Consider the following 10,320-nt stretch of genomic DNA (forward strand, 5'->3'; position numbering starts at 1 on the left):
CATGTAATGCCTCTCTTGAATGGGCCCTTGGCGATAGAAAAACAGTGAAGCAATTTGTTGAATTATTTTATGTTCATGCAGTGAATATACAAGCGTCAATAGATGGTAATCTGTATGAGAAATAAAGAAAAAGAGAACAGTTCAGTAATAGTTATGAGCTTATATAACTATGAAGCAAATCTGTCTGTCTGTATTTAAGTATGTATGTATGTAATTTGCTTATCTTAAGAACCGCTCATCTGACCTATTTCAAACTTGGCAGGTATGTCTGTGGGGACATGGAGGACATGCAGTATGCAATTTGGTGCAATTTTGACACACAGCACCTTTAATACTAATATATTTTGAATAAACAGGCGAACAGCTTATCTGTAGCATTGGGAGTTGGGACTCATCAATATAATGACGTAAACAATTACGACAACGGCACGTTGGCAATACGGCTGCAGTCCAAGCAGGACTTTCCTGGAAAAGAAACTGCAGCCAGCACACCTCGATTATGATCACCTAAAGAGTTTTAAACAGAGTTTTGTGTTTTAGACACAGTGTAGCTCTCTGTAAACTCTGCAAATTGGACATGGCTTATAAGAACAGGAATTCACAGTGGTTGTGGCCCGTCAGTTTGGTCTTATTCCACTTTAAAAAAAAATCATACACCTGGCCACAGTTGCCTTGATGCTCCGCCCACTGTGCATCAGCTCATTCATCTGTTTTTTTAATCGATTAATCAATAAAAAGATTCATCAGACTAATCAAGCTCTAGACTTTATACCCAGACCCATAGGTTTAGGGTTAGCCCTCTCTTTTTATATTAACGTTTTGATAATCCTACGCAGTCAGTGTCAAGTATGCAGTGTTTTGATGAGCAGTTCTCAAGAAAGCTGCAGTCAGCAACACCAGAGGCCTATTCAGAACAGGCATGTGGTGAGTGAGCAGTATAATAGTGATCAATTGGACCCAGCCAGACATGATGACTTGAGGTTTCTACCGTATTCGAACAATTCTCTGGTATTCTGTAACTCTGTTTTATTTGCAGTGTTAAAAAAGAAGCACGCCAGGCTTATGGCAGATTAGCTTCTTGGTCATTTTTCCCAGTTATGAAGACAGTTGAGGAATGTCTTTGTTTTAATTGTGATGTCTGTACAGGAACTCTAACCAACCGCGGCTCCTCGTTTGAAGACTTTTCCCTCAGCGGTGCCGACCCAAGTGAGTCCGTCTTCCCCTTATGAAACAAAATTGTCGCAAACATTGTCATATAGCCATGCCTCAGGATCGAGTTAATATTCTCAATCACCAAACTGATTATGGCAGTAAACCTCCAGAGGTGTCTTGAACCTGTGAGGGCTTATTGAGCTTTGGCAGGCAGGTTTCTCCACTGGGCATCTATCTCCAGGGGTCGCAGGTAGAAACGACTCTAACAGGTCATGTGGTTTGGGGTTACCCTCTCCTCCTCTTCCTCCTCCTCTTCTTCCTCCTCCTCCTCCTCCCTCTCTGTCCTCACTTTCTCAGTCCATCTCTTTTCTGTCTCTTCCTCTGGTCCTCCTCTTTTTAATTCTCATTATAGATTATTACTGGGTCTTGAAATCCTTTAATTATTAGTCTTCCCATAATTTTCCCACCCTGAGACCTGTGTTCATTCAACTAGCCTTGTGTCTACATCTCATTCTGCATGGCAGTAGTGTATTTCTCTTGATTGTTTATAAAATGGTGCTTCTTCTAAATCTGTCTTGCACACAGTATTTTGAATTGAGAGTTTGCTCACCATCTGCATGATGTGATTTTCTCTGCTTTAATACACTCTATAGTCACGTTACTGTTCACAGCTTTTGGACACATTTTTCACTTTGCTTGTGAGTGATGCCAATCACAGACTGACTGTCACAGGGTCACAATCTGCATGTCTGATCACTGCTCCACAACTCCAGGCCCCTCAGGAATCACCAGCAGGGGCGACAAGACCAGTCAAAGTAACACTTTCCTTGTTTTTTCTTCCCCTCTCCTCTACTTTCTGTCTTTCATTTTGTGTTTGTATCTCCATCTTCATCCCTCTCCCTCTCCCCATCCTCTTATTTTTCTTATCACCCCACTGTGCTTCCCCTTCCTGTATCCATCCACACCCCCCACACAAATGTACTGCTCCACTCTGGGTACATGCATTTGTCTTTGCTGTGGGGATTTTTTGTTTTTGTGTGTGTGTGCGTGTGTGTGTGTGTGCATGTGTGTGGGTGCTCCTGAAGCCCTGCTGCTGTCTGCGCCCCCGACAGTGCCCAGCTTCTGCTGCACAGTGGGGGTGGACTGGAAGTCTCTTACCACACCGGCCTGTCTGCCCCTCACCACCGACTACTTCCCTGACCGCCAGACGCTGCAGAACGACTACACTGAAGGCTGCTACGACCTGCTGCCGCACAGTGACCTGGAGAGGTACAAACATCCTGCCTTTACATGTACAGTGCTGTGTGTGGTTAAGATATAAATACAGCATTTAAATGTCATGAATTATCAGTCCTCTATCAAGGTAGTTAAATAAGAGATAATATACAGTGAGTAGGCTTATTACATGGTTACATAAAAAAATATTTGGCACACATTAATGTGACACAAAATATTAATTTTAAAATGATTTTATGGCTTTATTTTGCACTGTTCACTGGACATTATCCTTTACATTATCTACTTTATTATTCAAGGCCATATCTTAACATTTCATATTTAGTTGAATGGTGAATTAGTGACTCTAATCTTGGCGCCCAACTTGAAACTGTGGTTATTCTGTAGACCTTGTGTGATCTTGGGTTTAAGGTGTTTGAAGCATCTGTGTTTTTGAATTTCTAGCTTCTTTGCAGCAACATCTGTACTTGGAGCATTGTAGTCCACCACCAGCTAACTGGTGTTGCTAATATTGGGCTTCAGATGATTGTTGTTGCACTAAGTGACGAAGCTCTATCTATCTGTGGAAACTTCTTTGAAGTGAAGTTGATGTAGTTTATTAAGGTTGAATGTGAACATAACATAACATTACCATTACAGAAACTGTAACTGAGAATTGTTTTGCTTCTTCTTATATAGACACCATTCTATAATATATACTTACATCCCGTGAATCCAAACAAACAGCGTATCACCTGTGAATAAGAGTTCTCCTGACCAATTTTAAGCAAATAAGACTCTGTGTTCATCTGGTCTCATGCCTCTGTCTGTTTCTCAGGCGGGAAGATGAAGCCCCAGTGATGAGTGCGTCTCAGGTGTTTGAGGAGTTTATCTGTCAGAGGTTGATGCAGGGTTACCAGATCATCGTCCAGACCAGTAACAGGAAACCACAGCCCTCTGTGGCCACGCCGCTCGGCAGCAGCCCTCTGTACTCCAGAGGTAACTGAATGTTTCATATAGTTTTTTGTCTACGTTTTTATTTTCTTGCATCAAAAGGTAATTATACATTATTTCAAAGAGTTTGTGATTTTTTTAGTCTGACTTAATTTCTTGTACCAACTGATTCTCAAACTGCCTCATGTGTTTAAAGTAAAGTTACCTTGATGTTTGATATTCATTGTAAAATAGCCATTCCACCTTTATTAAAAAATCAAATTACACAGCAACTCACAGAGAAACAACAGTATACAAACTGTGGTTTCAGTATTGGAGAAAATATGTCCCTGTATGGCATGTGTTGTCTCTCTTCTCGTGTTTTCAGGTCTGGTGTCTATGCGTCGGGCAGAGGAGGAGGAGACTGTATACTGGCTCAGCATGGGCCGAACCTTCCATAAAGTTTGCCTTAAAGACAAAATAATCACTGTGACTCGCTACCTGCCAAAGTGAGTCTGACTGCCAACTCTTTATTTTTGCCAAGTTGAAGCTCTCAAATGGGTAAAAGTATCTCAAAAAAAGTTAGAAGTGACTGGAAGTATCCTGTTCAGTATGAAAACACATCAGTCAAAAAAATATCTGCCAATTTCAGATGTCAAATAACTTCACAGTAAAGGCAGATATGGCTTGTAATCAAGAGATGGTGATGGTGTTAAGAGTTAAGGGTTAGTTTTCCACAATGGAATGAAAGTCAGTGCAACGTCCTAACAAGCTTATCCATGCAAACATTTGCGTGTATTTTAGGTATCCGTATGAGTCGGCTCAGATCCAGTACAGCTACAGCTTGTGTCCTCCACATGCTGATGCTCAGTTTGTGTCCTGCTGGGTGGAGTTTGGCCACGAGAGACTGGAGGAATACAAGTGGAACTACCTGGACCAGTACATCTGCTCTGCTGGCTCTGAGGACTTCAGGTACACACTCATAGTCAAACACATGCACATCATGGATACTTTATATTACTGTTGATACGTGACGCGTTTACACTCTTATATACACTTGGCTGTAATTATTTATTTTACTATACTTATAAAATGAAACTACAGTGAAAAGAATATCATTATCTTCCTTCTGCCTCCACAGTTTGATCGACTCTCTGAAGTTCTGGAGGACTCGCTTCCTCCTGCTGCCAGCCGGAGGAGCTCGGCGGGTGGCGGACGGGGAGGGACACTGGGATGTTTATGGGGAGGGAGCAGGTGCTGGAATGGGTGGCAGCGGGGACTGGCTCCTGCTGGATGGCTTCATCCGCTTCCTGGAGGGCCTCAACCGCATTCGGCGCCGCCATCGCTCCGACAGGATCATCAGAGTGAGGCTCTCCTGGTTCACACCATGTTTCTACATGAAACGTACAAACAGTCATCTCAGTTTGCTGTTTGAATTCACATATTATTATCGATTTCATTAACATCTTTTGTCTCAGAGTTGATGATTACATTTTTAACAACTGAGCACAGAAGTAGCTCAAAAGATAAATGTTTGTTCTAGTGGTGAAAAGTAACTAGTAAGTACTTTTACTAAAATACTGAACTTAAGTACATTTTTTTGACTTGTATTTGGGAAAATGTTTAAATTATTCTTCATGAAAAAATACCAATCAAACTTCTAAACTGTGAGGATTTGCTGCTATTCTTAATCTTAGGGGAAAGTAAACTGAACAGATTTGGGTGTCAACTGTTGGTGAGCCATTTCGGAAATCATGGTTGTGAAAAATTTCGATTTTTTTTCACTATTGTCTTATATTTTATGATGAAATAATCAATTGGTCTGTTGAGAAAATGATTGGCCAATTAAAAGGTACTCATCAGACAGAAGTGTGTCTTTTGTAAATCTGTCACCCTGGAAACAATCCAACAGATTATTGTGTCTCTAATACAGTTGCCAGTACTTATACTGGAACATATAGAACATTTGTAATTACTGTATTTTTAGGTACTAAAATGAACACTTCCCTCTGTGTTTTTCTCTCTCTTTTTCACACAGCAGAAGGGCACACCAATGAAGGGACTGCAGGTTAACAGTCCTCTCCCTCCTTATCCTCCTGAACCTGTGGCGCCCCCACAAGGCAAGAAAGGCACATCAGCTTTATCAGCCTTGCTGGAGATGGAGCAGAACCAGAAGTGAGTCTCTCCTGGGACTTCAGGCTGACACAGTGTTCACATTGGAGCACTGAATATCAGTGTTATTGACATTCTTTCTGCTTCCTTTCAGGACGCTGGATGAACAGCAGCAGCAGCAGGTGAAGCCCTCAGCAGCCGTCAGTGACCCGTCAAGTGTTGCCACAGCTACCACATATGTAGACAGTCCCCGCAAGGTGAGCGTCTCCTCCACGTTTGTTCATCAGAAGTTGTTCTGCTTCATTTAGCTTCTGCAGACACATCTGAATGTGTTTTTTTTTTTATATCAGCAATTAATTCTTGGATAAAACGGTTCTTCTTCGCTGGTGCTTCAGTGTGGGGCTTTTGCTCTGGTTTTTCTCCTTCCATTCCATTTTTCTCCATGCTTCTGTTCTGTTCCTGCTGCTGAGCTTTGGGTGTTTGATCCTGGGTTATGTTCTTCCTGTATGCTGACAGGACGCTGCCTTTATTTTGGATTTTATACGTAGCCCTCGCTCCTCCTACATCTATCACTCTCAGGTCAGTAGCCAGCTCCCTGGGCATCGCTCAAGCTCTGTGTTTTGGGGTGTGTGTGTGTGTGTGTGTGTCCACATGTGCTGTTGCTGCTCTAACTCACTCTGCTTTGCTGCATGAGCATGGTGTACAAAAATACTGTGCGGGCATCACATGATTTTTGACTTGCAGTGCCCCGTCAGATTCCAGTTTTCACTTTTATTGAGTTTGGACTTTGTGTCTAGTGTTGTAGTGCCTTGTGGTAGGTAGTGACACTGTCACCTCTCACACCAGGATCACCTTTAATCCACAGTACCTTTGTGACAGTTCAAACTTTGGCAGTTCCCCACAAATTAAACAGTTTGATATAAAACTTGTTTAATAAGGTCAGATTTTACCAACTGACAAAAATGTTAAAAGTGTCAGTGAGCAGGCAAAGAAGTGTCTGATAAATCCAGGGTCTGTATTTGCAGAAAAGATTTTAATTAAAATTGAATTCTTCATATATCAAATAACAGAATAACTGGATAAATACTCTCTAACCATAGAGAGTAGAAAGTGTGATCCTGGTGTAACTAACATGTACTGTATCACAACTGAGATAAACTGTGGAGACCCGCTCCTGTTTCCATGCATGACATCAGAAGGTGTCTTTACACAAATAAAACAAAACGACATATTTTCTCACTTCCTTCTAGTGTTCTCTGTCCACACAGTTGACATGTCCAGGTGTTGAGAACTCTCTCTATGACAGGGATGGTTTCTTTGCTCTGTGGATTATTCAGAGTAACTGAAACATGACATGTTTCAATGCTGTGAGCAGCACAAACAAAATTACATTCAGCTCATCTGTATTGTTGTGGCAGCAGAAATCTCAAAGTCAGAGATCTCAACCCTGGACTAATTAAAGACATCTGTATACCACTAGATATAAGTGTTACAAATGTTTGTTTTTTTTGTAATCTGGGGAAACTCTTAGAATATCCTGACTGAAACAGCTCATCTAGTGACTTTTAACTGTGTAGTTACCCACTGAAGCCAGCGAGGCTGCAGACAAAGGAGTCCAGCCAGCAGTAACAGCTGGAACAGCTGCACAGCCTGCAGGAGAGACTGCAGCCACCAGCAGCACTACAGACACCAGGTAACCTTTGACTGTCTGTACTGCAGGGATGCTCCTGACTGCTGGAACAACACACATCAGCACATAAGAAGGATTATAAAAGCATTATAATACTGAATACTTTAAACACAGATAGGTATAGTTAAATAGAATTAGGGCTGCAACTAATGATTTTTTTCATCGTCAGTTAATCTGTGGATTATTTTCTCAATTAACCGATTCGTTGTTTGGTCCAGAAAATGGTGAAAAATCAGTCTTTCTCAGAGCCCAAGATGTCTTCCTCAGATGTCTTCTTTTTTCTACAACCAAGAGATTTATTGTAATCGAGAACTAAAGAAACCAGAAGATAGTCACATTTAAGAAGCTGAAATCAGAGAATTTTCACTTTCTTTTTCTTAAAAAAAATTACTTGAAACAATAAATTGATTATTGAAAGAGTTGGCGATTAATTTAATAGTTGTCATTGCAGCTCTAAATAGTAATCTTAGACGTTTTTTGTGGCATTTACTGTTAAACTCAATTGAAATTTACCAGTAAGTATAAAAACTGACAGTGTATTTTGACCAGGACCCCTACAAGAATCACTGATAACTTGATAATAAATTGATGATGAACAGTAACCTATGGTTTAGCACTGATCAGTGATGTGTTCACAGTGGACAGTCTGCAGCAGGAGTCCTCTCTCTGTCCTCTTCTTCAACACTGTTGGAGATCCTGGAGGCCATCAAACATCCCACGTAAGATTTGATGTTGTTGGGTCAGAAACAATCCACACATCCTCTCAGTTGTTCTCGCTTTCTAAAAATTGACTAATTTAATGGGTACTACTTTTAGTTTTGTTTACCATATCTGAATGAAAACAGTTTTGTCTGACTGCGTTGTGTCTGGGCTCTCTGGTGTTACAGGACAGGTGTACAGCTGCTCCCGGAGCAGAAGGGCCTACCACTCAACTGCTTTATTAGTGCAGAGGTTGTTCATTGGCTGGTCAACAATGTAGAGGGCGTGGCCACACAGGGGATGGCTGTGGATATCATGCAGGTGAGAGTTGTGTGTCTCAGCTTTTCTTTAACTTGATGACAAATGTTATGTGATCACGGAAAGCTGGGAGGGAGAGATCTTTGAATTCAGCAACATCACTGACAAAAACAAGGCAAAAAAAAAAAAAAAAAGTTCAGGTGACCAGACAGATTTAAAACAATCCTCCAGGTTAGTCATGTTTGGAAGAGAAAACAAAAACAAACAGTACAATTATTAACCAACCTGTCCTGGAGTCCCCTTGTCACTTTAAGGTTGCCAGGCAACCAGCGCTTCCTCCTGCATAGTTTAGGCACATCCTGGTCTCCTGTCAGTGTGAGAGCACTGCAGTGTATCACCTGCACTCCATCACAGTTAGTGTTGTGGTTTGTGATGATTTAGAGACTCAGGTTGTAAAGTTTACAACCTGTTGTGCTGTTACATTTCTCTGTGTGTGTGTGTGTGTGTGTGTGTGTGTGTGTGTGTGTGTGTGCCAGCTGATATAAAAATTATATTCATGATTTCCTTTAATTATAATTCCTCACTGAAATGTTCTTGCTGAGCATTTTTGTAAGCTTCTGTTTCATCCTGTTACTGTAATGCACACTGACTGACAAAAAACCCACAAAAAGCGACTGCTTGACTTGAAGAATGTGAATGAAGATGGAAACAGCAACTAAGTTTTTGTGCTCACTTGTGGTGGTTTTTGCCTTTTTCAAAAAAGAGTTGATGCGTCTAATGGGAGATGGAAACACTTTATCTGAGTAAGTTCTTGCATGACTGATCAGCTGTTCCTGCTCCATCAGTTTTCTCGTTGCTCCCATGGCTCAAAAATAGATCCACGATGGTTCCACACAGATCTGCTGGAGCCCTCCTCACATTAATACATGACAGTCAGATTTCCATGCTGTTTTCTACAGTGTTTTTCAGCATTTTAGGTGCCACTAGTGCTCTCTTAATTATGTCATAGTCTTGTGTCTTCTTCTTCTGCAATTTAATAATGTTTTTCTGACTGGAGAATTGGTGCCACCTACTGTTTATCTTAATGAACTAGCTCTTAATAGTCACATATTGGTCATTCACATTCTTTTTAGTAGAGTTACTTGAAATCCAGTTAAAATTTGTGATAAATTTGTATGGAAACATGGCTGCTGTTTCAGTCCAAAAATAATCTGGCTTATAGCCCCCATAAAACCATGACATTTATGGATCAAAGCTGTAACACTTTGGTTTGTGTTTGGATGAAACAAACAAAATATAACGTGTTAATTAAGTACTGGTAGTCAGATCTTTACTGTTTCTGTGTGTTTGCTTTGTGTAGAAAATGTTGGATGAAGGTTTGGTGGCCCACGCTTCTGGAGATGCCATGCGCACCTTTGTCTATGGATTCTACTTCTACAGAATAGTAGGAGAGAAGGACGGTGAATGGATTTAAAATACACTCATACTTGTCTCAGCTATGTCCATACACTGTATCTATGATTAATATCAGATAACTCAGCAAAGGTTTCCAGAAGGTGTTGTCATGACATAGTTGTCTGTCCTTTCCTCTGCAGGTCCGACCTCTCAGCCCCCTCCCACGGCGGCTGGGGGCTGGTCTGCAGCAGCCCTGGAGGACTTCGCCCTGTTCCAGAGGAAGTGGTTCGAGGTGGCCTTCGTGCTGGAGGAGCGGCGACCCTGCGACCTCCCGGCCTTCCTCCTGCCCTGGCTGCCCAGCCGGCCGGCCTCCTACGCAAGTAGGCACAGCTCCTTCAGCCGCAGCTTTGGAGGACGCAGCCAGGCCGCCGCACTGCTAGGTACACCCAGCCCGATCCTCCCGGCCCAGCCCACACCGCAGAGGAGCCACAATCTCCTCCCTCATCCAGTCTGATGCAGATCATACACACAGTCCACTTCAGAGAACTGTCTGGGTCCAGTATGTACATGTCACACAGGGCAGAGGACTCTTGGTCAGGTGTCATAGAAACCAAAAATACAAACACAAACCATACATGGTTATTCTTCTACAACTGATTTTGTAGTTTTTTAAACATTCATTATGGCAGTACCAATATCCAACCTTCACATGACCCAGGGAGGTTCTGAGCACCCTCAAGTGAGCCCTCACAGTTCTGCACAGTATTCATCCACATCTTCTGAAGGGCCACTGTTTTTGGTTTTTTACCCATTTTATGAATATTGCACAAGATGGGGAACAACCAAGCGATACAGAAAGAGTGATA

At 41.9% G+C, this 10,320-nt stretch overlaps 1 protein-coding gene across 6 annotated transcripts in view; it reads left to right on the forward strand.

The window, feature by feature from the left end:
- Positions 1 to 10,320, forward strand: part of depdc5 (DEP domain containing 5, GATOR1 subcomplex subunit) — a 31,212-nt gene that overhangs the window by 12,896 nt on the left and 7,996 nt on the right. For 2 of the 6 annotated variants that reach the window (XM_084732303.1, XM_084732308.1), the window contains exons 25-38: positions 1,147 to 1,206; positions 2,238 to 2,421; positions 3,206 to 3,366; positions 3,689 to 3,809; positions 4,105 to 4,272; positions 4,442 to 4,664; positions 5,339 to 5,475; positions 5,567 to 5,669; positions 5,929 to 5,991; positions 6,990 to 7,105; positions 7,741 to 7,821; positions 7,990 to 8,122; positions 9,420 to 9,519; positions 9,655 to 9,894. In XM_084732303.1, the coding sequence (XP_084588429.1) occupies positions 1,147 to 1,206; positions 2,238 to 2,421; positions 3,206 to 3,366; positions 3,689 to 3,809; positions 4,105 to 4,272; positions 4,442 to 4,664; positions 5,339 to 5,475; positions 5,567 to 5,669; positions 5,929 to 5,991; positions 6,990 to 7,105; positions 7,741 to 7,821; positions 7,990 to 8,122; positions 9,420 to 9,519; positions 9,655 to 9,894 (1,890 nt within the window). The remainder of the gene's footprint in view (positions 1 to 1,146; positions 1,207 to 2,237; positions 2,422 to 3,205; positions 3,367 to 3,688; positions 3,810 to 4,104; positions 4,273 to 4,441; positions 4,665 to 5,338; positions 5,476 to 5,566; positions 5,670 to 5,928; positions 5,992 to 6,989; positions 7,106 to 7,740; positions 7,822 to 7,989; positions 8,123 to 9,419; positions 9,520 to 9,654; positions 9,895 to 10,320) is intronic. The other 4 variants (XM_084732306.1, XM_084732304.1, XM_084732305.1 and 1 more) reach the window with 4 other exon arrangements.

The sequence above is a fragment of the Lutjanus erythropterus genome, chromosome 12, assembly GCF_056507025.1.
Source record: "Lutjanus erythropterus isolate fLutEry1 chromosome 12, fLutEry1.hap2, whole genome shotgun sequence".
In the NCBI taxonomy this organism is placed as follows: domain Eukaryota; kingdom Metazoa; phylum Chordata; class Actinopteri; order Lutjaniformes; family Lutjanidae; genus Lutjanus; species Lutjanus erythropterus.